At 46.8% G+C, this 23,396-nt stretch overlaps 1 protein-coding gene across 1 annotated transcript in view; it reads left to right on the plus strand.

Annotated features, from left to right (window-relative positions):
* The window catches only part of LOC142303953 (uncharacterized), a 291,806-nt gene extending 276,096 nt beyond the window's left edge, over window positions 1–15,710 (plus strand). The window contains exon 4 of the mRNA XM_075345864.1: window positions 14,764–15,710. Within this exon, the coding sequence (XP_075201979.1) occupies window positions 14,764–14,967 (204 nt within the window). The 3' untranslated portion in view covers window positions 14,968–15,710. The remainder of the gene's footprint in view (window positions 1–14,763) is intronic.
* Window positions 15,711–23,396: the final 7,686 nt, after the last annotated feature.

Raw genomic sequence — 23,396 nt, forward strand, 5'->3', positions numbered from 1 at the left:
AAATTCTGGCCTACCCTGACTACAGCCAGCCGTTTGTACTGTATACAGACGCCAGCAACGTGGGCCTGGGAGCCGTGTTGTCCCAGGTGCAGGGAGGCAGAGAGAAGGTGATAGCGTACGCCAGTAGGAAGCTTCGGCCCACAGAAAGGAATCCAGAAAACTACAGTTCCTTCAAGCTGGAGTTCCTCGCTATTGTTTGGGCAGTGACTGAACGCTTCAAGCACTATCTGGCGTCGGCCAAGTTCACCATCTTCACGGACAACAATCCGTTGACACACCTGGCAACAGCCAAGTTAGGTGCGTTGGAACAGCGGTGGATGGCCCGGCTGTCTAACTTTGACTTTACCATCAAGTATCGGGCTGGCAAGAAGAATAACAATGCTGATGCGCTGTCCAGAATGCCTCACTTACCCGAATCTGGAGAAGACCTGGATGAACTCGAAGAGATAGAGTTACCGGCTTTCCATCATCAGGGTGTTTCCCAGTGTGAGCATGCTGTGGGAGTGAAGCGCTCGAGCCAACACGAGGTCTCGGTTAACCCATTACTCCACCATAATTGGGAAGAGACACAGAACGGTGACCCGGCTGTGCGATTGGTCAAAGAAAAGCTAGCACAAGCTGAGACTCATCTTGGCCCAGATGCTCCAGAAGAAGCCCAGCAGTTGTGGAAAGAGAGGGGACGACTGTTCACCTACCAAGGCAAGCTCTGCAAGAGATATGTCAACTATCGAACAAATGAACTTGTCTGGCAGATAGTGGTTCCGCAGAGGGATGCTCCAATGGTCCTAGCAGCGTATCATGATAACGCCGGGCACTTCGGGTGGAAGAAGTTGGAGGCCTTACTCCGTGATCGGTTCTACTGGGTGCACATGAGAAAGATGATCGAGAAATGGTGCCGAGACTGTGGCCCGTGTAACTTGAGGCGGAAGGATGATGCCAGCCAAAGGTCTCCCCTACAGCCAATTGTCACGAAGCAGCCCCTGGAGTTGGTGGCCCTGGACCACGTGAAGTTAACACCAAGCCGGTCAGGCTATGTGTACGCCCTCACCATTGTGGACCATTACTCTCGTTTCCTGGTAGTAGTGCCTGTGAAGGACCAGACAGCCAGGACGGCAGCTAGAGCGTTCCAGGCATCCTTTTGTCGACCGCACGGCTATCCGGAAAGGGTACTGACGGATCAGGGTCCTGCATTCGAGGCTGAAGTGTTCCAAGAGTTCTGTAACATGTACGGTTGTAAGAAAATTCGAACCACACCGTACCACCCCCAGACCAATGGACTGTGCGAGAAAATGAACCATGTGGTTATTGATATGCTGAAGACCCTACCGCTGGAAGAGAGGAACCAATGGCCAGAAAAGTTGCCAGATCTGGTAGACTTGTACAACCACATCCCAGTGAATTCGACCAACTGCAGCCCCGCTTACCTGATGCGAGCCAGACCAGGCAAGTTGCCTGTAGACTTTGAGATGGGGACTGTGTCGCCTGAGGCGGTTCAAGAAATAGAGGATTGGGATGCAGAACGGCAGCAGCGGTACCGTAAGGTCCAGGAGTGCGTGGAAAGGAGCCTGTCTCAAGCAAGAACGAGACAAGAACAGCAGTACAATCAAACGGCCCCAGCAACTCCCTTAGCACCTGGAGAACAAGTCCTCAAGAAGAAGCGGAGGACGCATAAATTGGATGATCAGTGGGAAAACGAGCCCTACACCATTATCCCCTCCAACTTTGACAACAGTAAGGTGTGCCTCATAAGCAAGGATGAAGGCAAGACTTGTCAAGCAGTATCCAGAGACCGCCTGAAGACGTGCCCTGAGCGGTGCAAAGTTCAAAAGGAAGTGGAGGAAGTTCGAGAAGAGGGGGAAGAGATGATACAAACAATCCTCGGCAAATTCCCCAAGACTTGGACCCGCATAAATGGTGCCGTAGTGGTACCGGTCCTGACGTTCCCACAGTTGGTCGAGCCAGAAACAGAACAGGTTCCGGATCCACCCAAAGAACCGTCCGCCCCGACACGAGGTGACACGCCAGCAGTGGAACAGGAGGATCAACCCCCTGTCAGTGGTGAACCTGTCATACCCTTGGCGACTCTTAGACCACATGGGCGATCATCATGCATACCTATTGGGGTTAGGCCTACCGGTAGTGCTGAGATAGGAGACACACTAAGTAGTCAGGGACAAACACCAGAGCTACGCAGGTCCCAACGCAGCACTCGGGGACAACCCCCTCTAAGGTATAGGGAATCAAATGTATAAAGGAGAAAGAAAGAGTATTTATTGGAATGTAAATAGTTATGCGAAATGTCTGTAATGTTGTGTACAAAATGTTTTTCTTTTTCTTTGATTGTGAAAATGGACAATTGGGCCACTGGACTATGGGTGGCCAACACCTAAATTGTTCATAGTTAGCACCAGTGTGCTCGACACCCCTGAAGAAAAACCCGTCCGGCGTGCATAGAGTGGGGTCATCAATGCTCTGACGCACGCCCAGAGCCTACGTTGGGGGTTTTATCGCGGCGGGTCCCCCATGGAGCAGTGTAATGGACACCCGGCAGGGAGCCACACTGGACTCTTATAGTACTGTTTGAATTTGTAACGTTAAAGAGAATGTGCCTCCCATATTGGGATGAAATGTATGACATGTTATGTGTTGTTTCCACAGTCCGGGAGTACTGAATTTAACTAAGGGGGAGTGTGGCGCCCTAGGACCTGGTCGCCACAACAGCATTGCCCTCCCAAAGGGTTAATGCTGAGCCTGGAGGTAATTGGGAGATCCATTGGCCAGCAGGTTTAACACCCAACACAGTTCTCCCTCCGGCCAGCAGGGGGAGCTCTGAACCTGGAATTCCAGGGAGCCTTCCTCTACCTGACCAGAGGGAGGAAGTGGAGTCAGTCTGAAGGGAGTAGTGGAAGTGAACAGACGCAGAGTGAGCTGTCCTGTGAATCTGGGGCCTGGAGCTGGAGCAGCTTGGCCCAGAGAAGCAGGAATAGCTGAGAGGCAGCAGAGAGACTCAGACATCGGAGTCTGTGGTTGCCAGGGTATAAAATCCGTCCCTGGTAGCCGAGTCCGAAGGGCAGGAGAGCTGCAAGCCCCTGGCCCAGAAACATCCAAGGTACAGCTGTAGCATCAGGGCCCGGTGTGGACTCCAGCGGAGAAGCACCAGAGAGAGGGTCTGCGCAGCCACCTACAGAAAGAAGGGACGTGCTATTGGTCCCAGCAGCGAAGAGGGCCATTGCTGGATTCAGAGAAGCAGGGTCCTATCATCACAAAGCAAAGTACAGGAGTAGGCCTCATACTCAGCTGGCCAGAAAGATCATCCCAAGTACTTCCAGGCCGACCGGATCCCCATCACCACCTGTAACGGTCTCCCAGGACTGGACTGTTCCCAGAGTAAAAGAGGAGAAGGTAAAGAGACTGTTGTTTGTGCCTGGTTCTTTCCTCGCCTGTCGGCCCTGCACCGTGTTAGCCACACAACACCATAGACTTTCACGGGCACCAACGGTATCCCGGGGCATCGCTCCACCTGTGGGGAGCAGTACCATCATAGCTGCCATAACATCACCCCGGAGTTCTCCCATAGCAGCGGCGGCTTAATAGCCGCATACCACAGGTGGCGTCACGAACATTAACTTTAACTCATCAGCCACATATTCAACTGACACCCACCAGGGCCACGGAGCCGGGCCCAGCCACCACTGACTACCACCGGACTAGTCCGGCCCGGCACCGGGTGTCCCATAGCCCTGGGGTGGGCGAGTCACTATCATTGTAATGCTCCATCTTCCCTGGTATCTTCTTGTAATCTGCCATCATTGCAATGCTCCATCTTCCCTGGTATCTTCTTGTAGTCTGCCATCATTGTAATGCTCCATCTTCCCTGGTATCTTCTTGTAGTCTGCCATCATTGCAATGCTCCATCTTCCCTGGTATCTTCTTGTAGTCTGCTATCATTGCAATGCTCCATCTTCCCTGGTGTCTTCTTGTAGTCTGCCATCATTGTAATGCTCCATCTTCCCTGGTATCTTCTTGTAGTCTGCCATCATTGTAATGCTCCATCTTCCCCGGTATCTTCTTGTAGTCTGCCATCATTGCAATGCTCCATCTTCCCTGGTATCTTCTTGTAGTCTGCCATCATTGCAATGCTCCATCTTCCCTGGTATCTTCTTGTAGTCTGCTATCATTGCAATGCTCCATCTTCCCTGGTGTCTTCTTGTAGTCTGCCATCATTGTAATGCTCCATCTTCCCTGGTATCTTCTTGTAGTCTGCCATCATTGTAATGCTCCATCTTCCCCGGTATCTTCTTGTAGTCTGCCATCATTGTAATGCTCCATCTCCCCTGGTATCTTCTTGTAGTCTGCCATCATTGTAATGCTCCATCTTCCCTGGTATCTTCTTGTAGTCTGCCATCATTGTAATGCTCCATCTTCCCTGGTATCTTCTTGTAGTCTGCCATCATTGTAATGCTCCATCTTCCCTGGTATCTTCTTGTAGTCTGCCATCATTGTAATGCTCCATCTTCCCTGGTATCTTCTTGTAGTCTGCCATCATTGTAATGCTCCATCTTCCCCGGTCTCTTCTTGTAGTCTGACATCATTGTAATGCTCCATCTTCCCTGGTATCTTCTTGTAGTCTGCCATCATTGTAACGCTCCATCTTCCCCGGTATCTTCTTGTAGTCTGCCATCATTGTAATGCTCCATCTTCCCTGGTATCTTCTTGTAGTCTGCCATCATTGTAATGCTCCATCTTCCCTGGTATCTTCTTGTAGTCTGCCATCATTGTAATGCTCCATCTTCCCTGGTATCTTCTTGTAGTCTGCCATCATTGTAATGCTCCATCTTCCCTGGTATCTTCTTGTAGTCTGCTATCATTGCAATGCTCCATCTTCCCTGGTATCTTCTTGTAGTCTGCCATCATTGTAATGCTCCATCTTCCCTGGTATCTTCTTGTAGTCTGCCATCATTGCAATGCTCCATCTTCCCTGGTGTCTTCTTGTAGTCTGCTATCATTGCAATGCTCCATCTTCCCTGGTGTCTTCTTGTAGTCTGCCATCATTGTAATGCTCCATCTTCCCTGGTATCTTCTTGTAGTCTGCCATCATTGTAATGCTCCATCTTCCCTGGTATCTTCTTGTAGTCTGCCATCATTGTAACGCTCCATCTTCCCTGGTATCTTTTTGTAGTCTGCCATCATTGTAACGCTCCATCTTCCCTGGTATCTTCTTGTAATCTGCCATCATTGCAATGCTCCATTTTCCCTGGTATCTTCTTGTAATCTGCCATCATTGCAATGCTCCATCTTCCCTGGTATCTTCTTGTAGTCTGCCATCATTGTAATGCTCCATCTTCCCTGGTATCTTCTTGTAGTCTGCCGTCATTGTAATGCTCCATCTTCCCTGGTATCTTCTTGTAGTCTGCCATCATTGCAATGCTCCATCTTCCCTGGTATCTTCTTGTAGTCTGCCATCATTGTAATGCTCCATCTTCCCCGGTATCTTCTTGTAGTCTGCCATCATTGTAATGCTCCATCTTCCCTGGTATCTTCTTGTAGTCTGCCATCATTGTAATGCTCCATCTTCCCTGGTATCTTCTTGTATTCTGCCATCATTGTAATGCTCCATCTTCCCTGGTATCTTCTTGTAGTCTGCCATCATTGTAATGCTCCATCTTCCCTGGTATCTTCTTGTAGTCTGCCATCATTGTAATGCTCCATCTTCCCCTGGTATCTTCTTGTAGTCTGCTATCATTGTAATGCTCCATCTTCCCTGCTATCTTCTTGTAGTCTGCTATCATTGTAATGCTCCATCTTCCCTGGTATCTTCTTGAAGTCTGCTATCATTGTAATGCTCCATCTTCCCTGGTATCTTCTTGTAGTCTGCCATCATTGTAATGCTCCATCTTCCCTGGTATCTTCTTGTAGTCTGCCATCATTGTAATGCTCCATCTTCCCTGGTATCTTCTTGTAGTCTGCATCATTGTAATGCTCCATCTTCCCTGGTATCTTCTTGTAGTCTGCATCATTGTAATGCTCCATCTTCCCTGGTATCTTCTTGTAGTCTGCTATCATTGTAATGCTCCATCTTCCCTGCTATCTTCTTGTAGTCTGCATCATTGTAATGCTCCATCTTCCCTGGTATCTTCTTGTAGTCTGCATCATTGTAATGCTCCATCTTCCCCTGGTATCTTCTTGTAGTCTGCTATCATTGTAATGCTCCATCTTCCCTGGTATCTTCTTGTAGTCTGCCATCATTGTAATGCTCCATCTTCCCTGGTATCTTCTTGTAGTCTGCCATCATTGTAATGCTCCATCTTCCCTGGTATCTTCTTGTAGTCTGCATCATTGTAATGCTCCATCTTCCCTGGTATCTTCTTGTAGTCTGCATCATTGTAATGCTCCATCTTCCCTGGTATCTTCTTGTAGTCTGCCTCATTGTAATGCTCCATCTTCCCTGGTATCTTCTTGTAGTCTGCATCATTGTAATGCTCCATCTTCCCTGGTATCTTCTTGTAGTCTGCCATCATTGTAATGCTCCATCTTCCCTGGTATCTTCTTGTAGTCTGCTATCATTGTAATGCTCCATCTTCCCTGGTATCTTCTTGTAGTCTGCTATCATTGTAATGCTCCATCTTCCCTGGTATCTTCTTGTAGTCTGCCATCATTGTAATGCTCCATCTTCCCTGGTATCTTCTTGAAGTCTGCTATCATTGTAATGCTCCATCTTCCCCGATATCTTCTTGTAGTCTGCTATCATTGTAATGCTCCATCTTCCCCGGTATCTTCTTGAAGTCTGCTATCATTGTAATGCTCCATCTTCCCCGGTATCTTCTTGTAGTCTGCCATCATTGTAATGTTCCATCTTCCCTGGTATCTTCTTGTAGTCTGCTATCATTGTAACGCTCCATCTTCCCTGGTATCTTCTTGTAGCCTGCTATCATTGTAATGCTCCATCTTCCCTGGTATCTTCTTGTAATCTGCCATCATTGCAATGCTCCATCTTCCCTGGTATCTTCTTGTAGTCTGCCATCATTGTAATGCTCCATCTTCCCTGGTATCTTCTTGTAGTCTGCCATCATTGCAATGCTCCATCTTCCCTGGTATCTTCTTGTAGTCTGCTATCATTGCAATGCTCCATCTTTCCTGGTGTCTTCTTGTAGTCTGCCATCATTGTAATGCTCCATCTTCCCTGGTATCTTCTTGTAGTCTGCCATCATTGTAATGCTCCATCTCCCCTGGTATCTTCTTGTAGTCTGCCATCATTGTAATGCTCCATCTTCCCTGGTATCTTCTTGTAGTCTGCCATCATTGTAATGCTCCATCTTCCCTGGTATCTTCTTGTAGTCTGCCATCATTGTAATGCTCCATCTTCCCTGGTATCTTCTTGTAGTCTGCCATCATTGTAATGCTCCATCTTCCCTGGTATCTTCTTGTAGTCTGCCATCATTGTAATGCTCCATCTTCCCCGGTCTCTTCTTGTAGTCTGACATCATTGTAATGCTCCATCTTCCCTGGTATCTTCTTGTAGTCTGCCATCATTGTAACGCTCCATCTTCCCCGGTATCTTCTTGTAGTCTGCCATCATTGTAATGCTCCATCTTCCCTGGTATCTTCTTGTAGTCTGCCATCATTGTAATGCTCCATCTTCCCTGGTATCTTCTTGTAGTCTGCCATCATTGTAATGCTCCATCTTCCCTGGTATCTTCTTGTAGTCTGCCATCATTGTAATGCTCCATCTTCCCTGGTATCTTCTTGTAGTCTGCTATCATTGCAATGCTCCATCTTCCCTGGTATCTTCTTGTAGTCTGCCATCATTGTAATGCTCCATCTTCCCTGGTATCTTCTTGTAGTCTGCCATCATTGCAATGCTCCATCTTCCCTGGTGTCTTCTTGTAGTCTGCTATCATTGCAATGCTCCATCTTCCCTGGTGTCTTCTTGTAGTCTGCCATCATTGTAATGCTCCATCTTCCCTGGTATCTTCTTGTAGTCTGCCATCATTGTAATGCTCCATCTTCCCTGGTATCTTCTTGTAGTCTGCCATCATTGTACGGCTCCATCTTCCCTGGTATCTTCTTGTAGTCTGCCATCATTGTAACGCTCCATCATCCCTGGTATCTTCTTGTAGTCTGCTATCATTGCAATGCTCCATCTTCCCTGGTATCTTCTTGTAGTCTGCCATCATTGTAATGCCCCATCTTCCCTGGTATCTTCTTGTAGTCTGCCATCTTTGTAATGCTCCATCTTCCCCGGTATCTTCTTGTAGTCTGCCATCATTGTAATGCTCCATCTTCCCTGGTATCTTCTTGTAGTCTGCCATCATTGCAATGCTCCATCTTCCCTGGTGTCTTCTTGTAGTCTGCTATCATTGCAATGCTCCATCTTCCCTGGTGTCTTCTTGTAGTCTGCCATCATTGTAATGCTCCATCTTCCCTGGTATCTTCTTGTAGTCTGCCATCATTGTAATGCTCCATCTTCCCTGGTATCTTCTTGTAGTCTGCCATCATTGTAATGCTCCATCTTCCCTGGTATCTTCTTGTAGTCTGCCATCATTGTAATGCTCCATCTTCCCTGGTATCTTCTTGTAGTCTGCCATCATTGTAATGCTCCATCTTCCCTGGTATCTTCTTGTAGTCTGCCATCATTGTAACGCTCCATCTTCCCTGGTATCTTTTTGTAGTCTGCCATCATTGTAACGCTCCATCTTCCCTGGTATCTTCTTGTAATCTGCCATCATTGTAATGCTCCATCTTCCCTGGTATCTTCTTGTAGTCTGCCATCATTGTAATGCTCCATCTTCCCTGGTATCTTCTTGTAGTCTGCCATCATTGTAATGCTCCATCTTCCCCGGTATCTTCTTGTAGTCTGCCATCATTGTAATGCTCCATCTCCCCTGGTATCTTCTTGTAGTCTGCCATCATTGTAATGCTCCATCTTCCCTGGTATCTTCTTGTAGTCTGCCGTCATTGTAATGCTCCATCTTCCCTGGTATCTTCTTGTAGTCTGCCATCATTGCAATGCTCCATCTTCCCTGGTATCTTCTTGTAGTCTGCCATCATTGTAATGCTCCATCTTCCCTGGTATCTTCTTGTAGTCTGCCATCATTGTAATGCTCCATCTTCCCTGGTATCTTCTTGTAGTCTGCCATCATTGTAATGCTCCATCTTCCCTGGTATCTTCTTGTATTCTGCCATCATTGTAATGCTCCATCTTCCCTGGTATCTTCTTGTAGTCTGCCATCATTGTAATGCTCCATCTTCCCTGGTATCTTCTTGTAGTCTGCCATCATTGTAATGCTCCATCTTCCCTGGTATCTTCTTGTAGTCTGCCATCATTGTAATGCTCCATCTTCCCTGGTATCTTCTTGTAGTCTGCCGTCATTGTAATGCTCCATCTTCCCTGGTATCTTCTTGTAGTCTGCCATCATTGTAATGCTCCATCTTCCCTGGTATCTTCTTGTAGTCTGCCATCATTGTAATGCTCCATCTTCCCTGGTATCTTCTTGTAGTCTGCCATCATTGTAATGCTCCATCTTCCCTGGTATCTTCTTGTAGTCTGCTATCATTGCAATGCTCCATCTTCCCTGGTATCTTCTTTCCATCTCTTCACTCACAGCTCCCAAATATTCAGGAAAGTTGTCAAAGTGGGAATGGAGGAAATGCACTTGCAAACTCATCAGGCAACCTAAAGCTTGAAATGGTTTCAGCATTCGTCCGACAAGTATTTTGTAGTCAGAATCTTTGTTCTTGCCTAAAAATTTCTCTATCACCTCTTTAAATGGAAATCACCCTTCTTTTTGAGGATCTGTCATGGTATTGATAAACTCTTGTAAGCTATAAGCCTCTAATGTGTGGTCTGAGGAACACACCTTCTTTCAATTTTTACTCTGGGAAGCCTGGAAACTTGGTGACCAAGTATTTGAAGCATTCTTCATCTCTTGGAAGTAATTTTACAATTAACTTCATCAATCCTAATTTTATGAGGAGAGGTGGTGGAAGTGTGATGCCCTGGCAAAATCAGGTAGTCACAGATAGCCCCCGCATAACACATTTCCCCACAGGGTTCCACACAGCCGACCTGAAACCCTAGTCACCCCCCCTTAGGGCAAGACAGACACACCAGTGGGTGGGACCAGGCGGTTAGGAAATGCCCACCTAGGGGTCTAGGCAGCCCGGGGCAGGAAACAATTGAGATAAGTCTGAAGGTCAAGTTGAGAGGAGTGAAAAGCTGGGGCTAAGTGTAGCTCCAACAGAGGCAAAGCTCAACTTAAATGGTGCCAAGGTCGGATCCCTGGTGCCTTGGCTAGGTGGCAGACGGTGGTCCTCATCACCAGGCGACAGGAAGACGGCAGCCGGAGATCCGAGGTGGACCGGACAGGGTTGTAGCCCTCCGGTACAGACACCAGAGACCCTACCCGGACACCGAGCACAGAGGAGTGTACTTGGACCCTGAAGCCAGGACCGGAACCAACGGCCTAGCTAATTAACCAATTGAGGGCAGGATTTTTGGTCCTGTCCCAACCAAAGTCCCGAAATCAGACAACCACCCACAGAAAGGGATAGGGCAAACGCCAGGGCCCATAGATCCCACGGGTCAGCGTCAGCGGGCATGGCTCCTCAGTCACACAAAAGGCCGGGAGCGGACTCCCGTGTTCCAGACCGGGAAGTCCACACCTACAACAAACTAGTGCAGAGAAACAGACGGCGACCACCAGCCCGGGTGGGGGACCAGAAGTACAACCGGCCGCGGCGGCCGACCACCGGCGCCTTGGTTTACCAAAAGATTCGTGTGATTCATTTCAGTGTGGGTAATTAAACATCCCCTGGTACGTCCGGGCACACAGGCCCCTGCCATCGCCATACACTGCACAGAGACACTGGGCCCCAGGGCAACCATCCCTATCCACGGAGGGGTTAACATCCAGTTGCCACTACATCTCTCCCGGGTGTCCCATAACAGCAGCGGGGGTGTCTCACCTCACCACACACCGTGGGTGGCGTCACAAACTGTATACGGCCAAGCCCGTACAACTACATCTCCCTTTTTATTTGGCGTGTCCATGTGACCCCTGGGTCCGGAGGATCCCTCGTGCCATATAGAGGGTCCGGATCCGAGCAGCCCGGCTGCTACAGGCGTGGGGGCGGCACAGAAGAACTTTATGGGGAGGTACCAAAGTTTCTCGGAGGACATTTTTTTCACCAACTATAAGCACCCTTGGCTGCCAACTCTTCTTGGTGCAGTGATTTTGTCGGTTTTGACTGTCCCATGGACAAAGAAAACAAGGGTATTTTGTATACCCATCTTGTTGCCCGAGCAGCATGCACAAGACTTTCAAATCCCCACACACTTGCCAACCGTGGACTTTATATTTAAGTTTGCGAAGAGACAATTCCAAGTTCTCGTAGGTTTTCTTGAGGTGTATGGAATGATCTACAGAGATGGAAGCATAAAAATTTCTCTTGTGGAGAAAATATGCTTGCAAAATAAGGAACAAACTCCCTTTCACATTGTCTGAACCATGAAAAAGACACTCCTGGCAACAATAAATTCCTGCTTTTGAACCTTAATCTGAGTAACTCAGCGGCCTCTTTGAGAAGATTTAAGGGGTACTTTGCACACTACGACATCGCAAGCCGATGCTGCGGTGCTGAGTGCGATAGTCCCCGCCCCCGTCGCAGCAGCGATATCTTGTGATTGCTGGCGTAGCGAACATTATCGCTACGGCTGCTTCACATGCACTCACCTGCCCTGCGACGTCGCTCTGGCCGGCGATCTGCCTCCTTATTAAGGGGGCGGGTTGTGCGGCGTCATAGCGACGTCACACGACAGGCGGCCAATAGCAGCGGAGGGGCGGAGATGAGCAGGATGTAAACATCCCACCCACCTCCTTCCTTCCGCATTGGCGGGCGGGACGCAGGTAGGAGATGTTCCTCGCTCCTGCGACTTCACACACATCAATGTGTGCTGCCACAGGAACGAGGAACAACATCGGACCGTCGCAGCAAGGTAATTATGGTTTTCACCGACGCTACACCGATGATACGATTACGACGCTTTTGCGCTCGTTAATCGTATTATCTAGGCTTTACACACTACGATGGCAAGAGCGACGCCGGAAGTGCGTCACTTTCGACATGACCCCTCCGACATCGCACCTGCGATGTCGTAGTGTGCAAAGTGCCCCTAAGTCTTATACCAAATCATTCATCTCCTCCTGTGAAAACAATTTTGGTCTTGTATCATCTTTAAAGTCAGAATTTGAACTCATCATCTGGTTCAGGTATAACTCCACCTCCATCGGAGCTACTTATCTTTTGCAAGGTAGCAGGGGCCTTGGGTACTGGTATATCTGTGCCATAGGGGATTGGACGAATTGCTGAGCGAAGAGTGGTGTATGAAATGAAAGGCTTCCATTTTGATTTATTAGGAAAGAAAGGAATGGGCACAGCACCAATTCAATAAAATATAAAAAACTATCTTTTATTGGTATCCAGTTATAACTATGATTCAAGGGTGGAGAATCCAACCCCGGGGGGGAGGGGGGGAGTGTCTTGCACACCACCGCAGGAGGATGCAATCAGGGAGGGCAAAGAGGGTTAGGAAAATAACATGAAAAATTGAAAGAAAAAAAATAAAAATTATATGATATAAAAACACAAAAAATATTATTGATATTTTTATTATCCCCCCCCTCCCCCCCGGGGTTGGATTCTCCACCCTTGAATCATAGTTATATTCCCTTCCAGGCCCTCTAGCAGGTAACTTATGACTAAGGACTCTTTTGATTTTAGATAACTTTCTCGTCCGAAACGCGTAAAGTTTCACCTGCTATACATATTTTTGTACAGTGAGTTCCCCGACATTATTTTAACTGGATACCAATAAAAGATATTTTTTTATATTTTATTGAATTGGTGCTGGGCCCATTCCTTTCTTTCCTAATCTTCTGTTACACGCACCGGTATGGACTGACCGGCAGGCCTCGTGCACCTTGGAGGGGAGTATGGACTCTAATAACAGGTGAGCTGGATACACTTTCTGCCTTTTACATGGTTCCATTTTCATTTATACCTTTTCACATCGCATGAACAAAAGTAACAATCGTCACTATGGTTCTTTTGCTCTCAACATACCATAGAAATCCACTAATAGAAATATTTTTTCTTAACCTTGAACCCTTGAATTTCGGAGGTCCTCAACACACCGTTTGTGCACTTTATGAGGCATTCAAGCTTTATCTTAATCTCCAAACTTTAGCTCGAATTATGCAAAGTATACTTTTTTCACAAAGTCTGTAATATTCAGCTGTTGCTTGAATACTGTATATTCACCACAAAGGTAACAGAAACTGTCAGGTGAATTAATACACTTCCACTTACGAGTTAACATGAACCGTGATGAAAAAGTATGAACAGGTGGGAACCAAGAAAAAACAAGTCCAGGCATGTCTAAGCCCACGTGTCTAGCTTGCACCATGTGGATGCTGGTTTCATTAGCTCACTCTGAAAGTTCTTTTCTTTGAAAGTTACATTTTTTGGCATTGTATATCTTGAAAGCACTGATGTGAAGTAATTAATAGTAATTTTGACTTTAAATTTGGTTAAAAACCCCAAGATCAAAAAATACCAAAAATGGAGAAAAATTTACTAAATTTGAAGAGAATTTTGCATTTTGTGGCAAATCCTGACATCTAGAATTTCTTTCAATATTTAATTCATTTTCAGCACACCAAAATACATGGAAATTAAATGAAAATAATCAAACAGCTATTGAGTCGACATTATCATTCTATTTAGCTATGATCGGAGGTATCTGATTATCATCCTCTCTAGCTTCTGGCAATAAATAATGTATAATCTCACTGCTTATTTGGCATAGAAGATATGCTTGACATTGTTGCAGGTCTAGATCTAAAAAGATCATTAGACCTGAAGATCCATTCATATATTTCCTTCCTTCTTCCCGTTTTCTTTTTCTCCATTTTTTTCATTCACTTTTCCATTTTTCTTTATCCTGCCTTAAGGCCGCTTTACACGCTACGATTCATCTGGCAATATGTCATCGGGGGTCACAGTGTTCGTGACGCACTTCCATTGTCGTTAGCGACGTCGTTGCGTGTGACACCTATGAGCAACTCCGAACGATCTTAAAAATAGCGAAATTCGTTGATCATTGACACGTCGTTCAGTTTCAAAATATTGTTCGTCGTTTAGAACGCAGCAGACATATTGCTACGTTTGACACCCTGCCAATGACGAACAACATCGTTAGTGCGTCTGTCATCAGCGACACGGGCGTGGCGTTACGAGCAATGCTCCACGCCTCCTCCGCTCTGATGGGTGGTACCAACTGTGTTCTGATTTGGCAGGCAATTATACGCCTCTGTCGTTGCCGGAATCGTTGGGAGGAATGCTGTGTGACGGTGTCCACACGACCGCCTAGGTGAAACAATATATCGCTGAACGATGTTGCGTCGTTTGTGAGATGGGTACGTGTGACCACTACAAAACAACCTATGAGCGATCTCGGCAAATCGTAGGAACGATCTGGGCTTGTCACATCGCTAACGAGATTGCTAGCGATATCGTTGTGTGTAAAGCGGCATTTAGTCATTTGCTCTTTTCGCCACTTCTTCCTTCCTTCTACTCTTTTATTCCTTTTCTCATTTTTCCACCTTTTTTTATGTTTTCACTCCGTCTACATTACACACTTTGTCTATTTCTGTCTGCTGGATGAAGAATTGGCCATTTATGATTGTTTTATTCTTCACACAGGTGAAATTTTCATCGAGTTCCAATGTGGAGGTCCTTTCTGGTAAAGCCATACGAGTGGTGGCTTCTGTGGTGAAAGCAGAACTGATTGTGCCGTACCGGGCGAGAGTTCGGACCCTCTTTGGCTCTGAGACAGAAGTTGAAGGCACATGGAACGGGGCAGCACTTTATAATCTGATGGTCACACAAGAGGATTATAACAAATAACACGTACTGCCTGTAATCCCATAGTAGATATTCAGCCGCTCGTTAGACAAGTGATTTTAGCGCCAATGCTGAATATCCGACTCCATAACCAATGATGCCCAATCACTGCCAATATAAGAAGATTACACAATGCACACATTGTTACTTAGCTTCATCTTTAAATAAAAGTAATCTAAATAAAATGTATTATATAGTAAAAAGTAAGACAATCGTAAAGATGATATCAGGATTATAACATGATTCTGGATATTACACACAGATCAGCGACTCTCTTTGATCTGAATTACCAAACCAGTCTCAGGCTGCCCGGAGCTCCTCTAATATTCATCGTGTAGCATCAGGCGGTGGATACAGAGAGAAGCGGCCGCAGGGATTTCATGTGATCAGCTCTACACGCTCTTCTATCACTTCCACTATCAATCAGGCAGCGGCACTCCACCTTCTCAGATATCTATAAATTCTGGACAAGCGCCCACCCATTCCATATCACTATCTCATCCTCAGTCCAGAACTTTCTCCTAATTTCTAATAAAAAAAAGTGAAATATAAAATATAAAAACCTCTTTTCAGCTGGAATGTTAGAATCTCAGTAGACGACATGCACATAGGAGAATGCGGGGAATATAATCTGTCGCTGAGATTGTGCCTATAAATTCTCACTCATTGTATCACTTTGGTACTATCATTATATATGATATTTAATCTTTTTAAGATGTGATTAAGCTGCTAAATATGCAATAAACTCTCTGAAATCATTCACTATAGTGTGAGCTCTTCATTATCTTTGAAAATTCCAACATGACTTATTTACGGGTGACACCGATTATTCTACATGTGATGATTTGCTTAATTTTAATATCTTTTCCCAGACAAACCATTGGGGGAATCTGTGCAGCTGCAAAGGGGCCCAAAAGGTCAGGGGGCTGCAGCAAAGCTAATAAATGTCATAGCTCACAACTACTGGTGGATTGTTAGATAGTGATGATCGAGCACTAAAATGCTAAAGTGCACGTTACTCGAATCGAGCAGGTCTCATGCTTGGACAGGCTAGACTCACATAACGAGTAAATGTAAGTCACTGGGAAGGACCCTAACATGAGGGCTGGGGGGGCAGGAAAATAGCTAAAATGGATAGAAACAGCACTCAAATGGAATGGAAACATAAAGCTGGGACTCATACACATTTTGATAAAATTGTTAGGCAGTAGGAGTACTACACTCAAAAAGCCTATGAAAGGGCTACCAAAATTAGAAGGAGGCTCTCCTGAGAATAATTTTTTCCCATAGTCAAGAAGTGAAACTCCTAGACTGAAAAAGCATATGCACTAAGTGCAAGAGCGTCCAAAAATTGGAAGGAGGAAGTTCAATATCCCCTGGAAGAGATGTAGAGGACGGCCTCGGAAAACATTACTTTATGATTTAGAAGAGTGGGACTCATAGACTGGTAAAGCGTATGCACTATGTGCAAGGGAGGACAAAAATTAAAAGAAGGCACTCCAATACACTAAATAAGACACTTGGAGTATGGCTTCAGAAAACATTTTTTTTTAACAATTGGAAGGAGTGGAACTTCTGTGGCCAACAACAAGGAGTTCCGGATTCAGGGCTGGTTAAGGCACAACTTGCACAAAAAAGACCTTCAGGCATTTGACTCCATTTTCTAAACAGCTATGGTGGACGACAGTTCCTCCTGTGTCCTGCCCAATGGCTTCAAATAGATTGAAGTTGGGATTCAAACCCTTTTTTTTTTTTAGTTTCTTGGAGACCTTGGCAATTGAAAAATATGAACCATGTGGGGGAAACGTCTGCAACCATTCCTGGGGAAAGAACACCATAAATCCTTTGTCTACTTATTCACATAAGTGGTTCAACCAGGCCTTTCTCTCATTCGATGAATGCAGCTTTATTTTTCTTGATTACAAAGTAGAGTCAAATCTGAGGCGTGCAGGTCGCAGTCACTGCTCCCTCCCTGCTATAATTGATTCTGTCAAACTTTTTAGTTCCGCCGGAGGTATAATAACTGAAAGCCACATCCACATGTCAACTAAATATGCTGACAGGCTGACTGTTCTCAAAATGAACAAGGCCTGGATTGGCCCTGACTTCTCAACCCTAGCAGATGACAGCAGCGAAACATACAGCCAATTCATATGTTCATTTTTTTGTGGTGTATTGGCCTGCCCCTCTTACCACCCCAAAAAGCTATAGTGTTCATGGTTTCTTCTTTTTCATGTCCTCCTCCTCCATCATATTAGCAGAGTAATTATGTGGTTCTCGCGCCAAAGTTTTAGAGGACCATCAGGCAGTTTTTACATAAGTATTAGAAAGCCATCAGGCGACTCCCACTCATAATTATCAAAGAGCCATTAGACAGATCTCCGTCATAGATTTTAGAGGGTCATTGGGCCGCTTTCACACATGACATCATTTTCAGAGCTACATATTTTATTTTCAAAAATAAAACCATAACATTTGCAGGCATGTATTATGTATCTAATTTCAAATGTGCAAGGACGTGTAAAGGAAAGTCTATACGGACATGCTGCTGATGGTGCACGCAGTGGCTGAGGCCGTGGGCATGGTGAAACTGTGCCTACTTTTGGAACACAACAAACACGCACATGAGACTTAGCATTCTTTTCCTGTAGGGGTGCAGGACAAAACTCATGAATAGTATTGGGCGATACCCCCGATGTTCAAGATCGGGAGCCTCATTTCGTAACGATCGAGATAATGGGAACTTGCATCCGATCATCAAACTTGGGCTTTACAGTTATGGGATGGGGCGGGGGGGGAGCTGTAAAATAAAGAATCTAGTTAATAAAAAACATTCTCATTATACTTATAGGTCCCGCGACGAGTCCTGCAGACTCTGTCTCTGAGCCGCTTCGGCTTCTGCGTCCAATCGTTGCTGTGCCGCCTGGTAACCACCACTGCCTAAAGGACGTTCTATGACGTCATAGCCATGTGACCTAGTGACGTGTGAATGTTGTATTACTACATTGGCTAAAGACTAGTCACATGACTATGACGTCTCGAAGGTCCTGGTAACTGAACATTGACTGTCACTCTGCTAGTATCGCATTGGCATCGCCCGGTATGGCCGAACACTCTGACTGGAGTGGTCGGCGCTCATGTCCGGAGAGTGTCAGTCCGTTCGGGGTGATGCCAATGCGAGACTACACGAGTCACACGTAAGTGGAGCTCCGGCCACAGTGACAACCTGCATCTCACTCTGTATAGCTGCTGCTGTACAGAGTGAGGTAGCAGAGTTGACATTGCTCATTAGTAGTGTTGAGCCATCCCCCTAGTGTTCGAGTTCAGTTCGGTTCATTGAACTGCGGGTGTGTTCGACGACTGTTCGACGAACACCTTTGAACCCCATTGAAAACAATGGCAGGCAAACACAAACACATACAAACACATTATACATGTACACATACAGTTAATAAATATTGCCATTACACTGACGGGCCCCGCGAAGTATCCTGCACTCTGTCTCCCGCCGCTTTTCCTTCCGATCATCGCTGCGCCCTCCCGATAACCAGCACTGATGATAGGACCTTCTGTGATGTCAAAATAGCATGTGACCAGTCACGTGTGTATTATCTCATTGGCTAAACACTGGTCACATGGCTACACGTCATGCTAGGTCCTGTCAGTGCATCTCTCCAGTACGCGGTGCTTGTTTGAGCATCTCCGTGTACCGGAGAGATGCTTGGGCACATGCTTGGCTCCCCGTTCTTGCATGTCGGCGCTCTTTACAGAGTCAGCCCACATGCAAGGACTGGATGCCACAGGAGGTGAATAGCGGCACCGGGAATCACGTGATCGGAGATCACTGTTGCTATAGTAACCAGCCTGTCAGATTACTATTTCAACGGTGGCAGCGGTGACGTCACCGCTTACAACCCGCAGCCTCTGCTCACTCACTGAGTGATTAGACTGCACGGGAGCAGCAGCGTCTGTGGAGACACGTGGGTCAGTTGGTGCTCTTGTCCGCTGACCCAGCCGCCTTTAGAAAGACAGCTTGGCCCAGGGCTCATCCCAACTGAATGCCGACCTCCTTAACCATGGGCCGAACACTACTCAGGCAACACAGGGTGAGGGAATCACAATATTAAGACTTTATTGGATCCCCAAACAATTAATGGCACATAACACATAACCAGCAAAACACACAAATGTAACAGGCAACAGAGTCTCCCCCTTCCACTGGATCACCAGGGATTTTAATGTCCGTGCCTCAGAGCTTCCAGGGCTACTTACTCCAATCCAGCAGCACCCCGCTTTCGGCGGGCACCCACCGAGACTGGAATAACGCCAGATTTACGAAGCTGGCTGAGGTCTGCAAAGTCTGTAGCCAGGTGACCAAATTGTCCCGACCTGAGTTTCTTCCTTAAGTAGTCTCTGGTGTGATGATGTGATATAATCCTGGCAGCCGGAGTCGAAATCCCTTGGCTGTGGATATGGTCTCCAATCGGAATCGAAGTCCCTAGATTGAAGCCATGTAGCCAAGTGATCCTCTAGTTGGAGCCAAAGTCCCTAGACCGAGTCCACAAGGCATTCTGGTTCTGACCCCCTAGCCAGCTCTTAAGAGCTTAGACTGGATCATGCAACATCCGTCAACAACTGGTGACTTAAAGAAGTCCCTTTTTATAGCCATAGCCTTCCCTTCGGATATACTTTGCCCTTATCGGATTGCTTGTACAAGATTGCTTCTCTTATTGGATGAATTTCAAGCTATATTCAAATATCCAGAGACAAGAGTGAGACAGGTAAATTACATCACATCTAGCAATTCACTTAGTAATACAATGGGAAGTTCGCATAACAGAGTTATCTAGGTGTCTGGCCTTCAGTTTCCAAAACAATTACATGAGTCAACAAAAACTTCAATACTAAACTCCCAAGAGTCTTGTAGAACAATGACAATGAGGGATTATCCACCATCTATAAACAAACTGTCTTCATGTTTAAGAACGTTAACCCATGCTAGGCAATGAGAGTCATGTCATCACAGCATCTTCCTCCCATGCAGTGCTGTCTGATGTAGCAGAGCTGCATGGGTTGAAGGAGAAAGAAGACAGAAGACCAGGATTGTGGAGGGGTGAGAGGGAGTAATAAACATGGAGTCTCTAAGTGTGTCTGTGTATTTATTTCTATTAAAGCTTTTTTTCTCTGTGTGGTGTCTTTTTTTTTTTAACCCTTTCTTGGAGATTCTTAATGGCCGGGTCAAACTTGCCTGACATTAAGAATCTGGCTTAACCCCTTCACGACCGCGGGCAGTAAAATTACGTCCTATTTTAACGTGACTTAACGACCAGGGACGTAATTTTACTGCCTAAACTTCATTTGATTGCCGTGGCCATAGCAACGGCTTTCAAATGATGTCCCCTGCTGTTTCTTACAGCAGGGGACCTTTGCTTGACCCCAGGGGGGGTGGCATCGCTGTTCAAATCGGAACCGCCAATCACATTGATCACGCTGTTTTCGGCAAAAAAAATGCCAAAAATGGTGTGATCTTGTAAAATCCAGCTAGGACCGGGGCTGCAGCAGCTCCGATCATTGGCTGGAAGCAAGCAGACACCGTGGCCCCCCCCCTGCAGCACTGATTGGAGCGATCGTGCTATGAAGCGCAATCGCTCCAATCAGTGTGCAGTGGGGCGGTCTGATCTGCCGGTGGCCGCCCTTCCCAGGCCTGTGCTGGTCTGGGGACCCTCCCCCAACATGTCTGCAGCGTGAAGCACTGGCTGGTACTAGTGGTACCATGCCACCGCTGCTGCTGCCGCTGCTGTCACGTCACGGAGCAGGAGCGGTGAGTATTGTGCTCACCTTGCAGCCCCTGCGTGCTTCCGTAATGGCCCCTGCTCGTGCCCCCCTGCGATCTGCCCCCCCCCGACATCCCGATCTGCCCCCCCGACATCCCGATCTGCCCCCCCCGACATTCCGATCTGCCCCCCCGACATCCCGATCTGCCCCCCGCCATCTCTATTCTGCAGCTACTCCGGTATCCCTCCTCCCCTGCTCTCTTGCAGCCCCTGCGCGCTCTTGTGATTTGCTCCTGCGCGCTCCCGTAATGGCCCCTGCCCGTGCCCCCCTGCGATCTGCCCCCCGCCATCCCGATCTGCCCCCCCGACATCCCGATCTGCCCCCAGACATCCCGATCTGCCCCCAGACATCCCGATCTGCCCCCAGACTTCCCGGTCTGCCCCCCGACATCCCAGTCTGCCCCCCGACATCCCAATCTGCCGGCCTCCCCCGTGATCTCTATTCTGCAGCTCCTCCGGTATCTCCCTCCTCTGCTCTCCCCCTCTGCTCTCCCCCTCCCCCTCTGCTGTCCCCCTCTGCTGTCCCCGTCCCCCTCTGCTGTCCCCCCGACGTCCTCTTACCTGTCTTCACCGGCCGATCACATCTGCCTCCATCGCTGGGTCCTTCTTCCTGGGTCTTCTGCTGAGCTGTCCAACTTCCTGCCTGCTGGCTGCTGCTGTAAAGCTGTTCCTTGCCTTCTGTTCCTCCTGCTAATCCTCTGGGTACTGTGAGTATAACTTTTTTTTTCTTTTCTTTTTTTTCCTCTATCCCCTTTCTATTTTTACACCTCATGCGTCCCGCCGAGCGCTGAACAGGGATGCAGATAACGTATCTGCATCCGTGGTCAGTTTTCAGCGGGACTTTTTTTCCCGTATTCCCGACGCTTTTTGTATCGCATCTGTCCGTGCGTCAGGCCAAGCGCTGATCAGGGATGCACATAACGGATCGGCATCCCTGCTCAATTTTTGGCGTGACAAAAAGCATCGGAGATACGGAAAAAAAAGTCACGCAAAAAATTGAGCAGGGATGCCGATCCGTTATGTGCATCCCTGATCAGCGCTCGGCGGGACGCACGGACAGATGCGATACAAAAAGCGCGGATCAACATCCCTGCTCAATTTTTGGCGTGACTTTTTTTTTTTCCGTATCCCCAGCGCTTTTTGTATCTCATCCGACCGTGCCTCCTGCAGCGGCCGATCAGTGCACCGCGTCTGTGCGTTTGAAAAGTCAAATGGCGTTCCTTGTCTTCTGAGCCCTGCCATGCGCCCAAACAATTGATTTCCACCACATGTGAGGTATCTGCGTACTCGGGAAAAATTGCACAATACGTTTTATGGTGCATTTTTTCCTGATACCGTTGTAAAAAGAAAAAAAAAAAAGCTACCTTGTTGCTGCAAAAATTTAAAAAATTTTTTTTTTAAAAAAAAATAAATAATTTTCACGGTTCAACGTTATCAACTTTCAGTGGAGCCCCTGGGGGTACAAGGGGCTCACTAAACATCTAGATAAATTCCTTGAGGGGTCTAGTTCCAAAATGGGGTAATTTGTGGGGGAGCTCCACTGTTTAGGCACCATGGGGGGGGGGGTCTAAAAACGTGACATGGTGTCCGCTAATGATTCCAATCAATTTTGCTGTCAAATGGTGCCCTTCTCTTCTGAGCCCCGCCATGCGCCCAACAATTACTTTCCACCACATGTGAGGTATCTGCGTACTCAGGAGAAAATGGACAATACGTTTTATGGTGCATTTTTTCCTGATACCCTTGTGAAAAAAAAGCTACCTAGTTGAAGCAACAGTTTTGTGGTAAAAAAAAAATTTTTTCTTTTCACGGCTTTCACGGCGGTTATAAACTTCTGTGAAGCCCCCAGGTGTTCAAAGTGCTCACCAAACATCTAGAAGAATTATTTGAGGGCTCTAGTTTCCAAAATGGGGTCACTTGTGGGGGAGCTCCATTGTTTAGGCACCTCAGGGGGTCTTCAAACCTGACATGGCGTCCGCTAATGAGTGCAGCTAATTTTGCATTCAAATGGCGCTCCTTGCCTTCCGAGCACTGCCGTGTGTCCAAACATTTGATTTCCACCACATATGAGGTATCTACGTACTCAGGAGAAAATTGACAATACATTTTATGTTGCAATTTTTCCCGATACCCTTGTGGAAAAAAGCTACCTAGTTGAAGCAACAGTTTTGTGGTAAAAAATTTTTTTTTTCTTTTCACGGCTCAACGTTATAAACTTCTGTGAAGCCCCCAGGTGTTCAAAGTGCTCATCAAACATCTAGAAAAAATATTTGAGGGCTCTAGTTTCCAAAATGGGGTCACTTGTGGGGGAGCTCCATTGTTTAGGCACCTCAGGGGGTCTTCAAACCCGACATGGCGTCCGCTAATTAGTGCAGCTAATTTTGCGTTCAAAAATTCAAATGGCGCTCCTTGCCTTCCGAGCACTGCCGTGTGTCCAAACATTTGATTTCCACCACATATGAGGTATCTGCGTACTCAGGAGAAAATGGACAATACATTTTATGTTGCATTTTTTCCCGATACCCTTGTGAAAAAAAAAGCTACCTAGTTGAAGCAACAGTTTTGTGGTAAAAAAAATTTTTTTCTTTTCACGGCTCA

This window comes from Anomaloglossus baeobatrachus, chromosome 1 (assembly GCF_048569485.1).
Source record: "Anomaloglossus baeobatrachus isolate aAnoBae1 chromosome 1, aAnoBae1.hap1, whole genome shotgun sequence".
Classification (NCBI taxonomy): Eukaryota; Metazoa; Chordata; class Amphibia; order Anura; family Aromobatidae; genus Anomaloglossus; species Anomaloglossus baeobatrachus.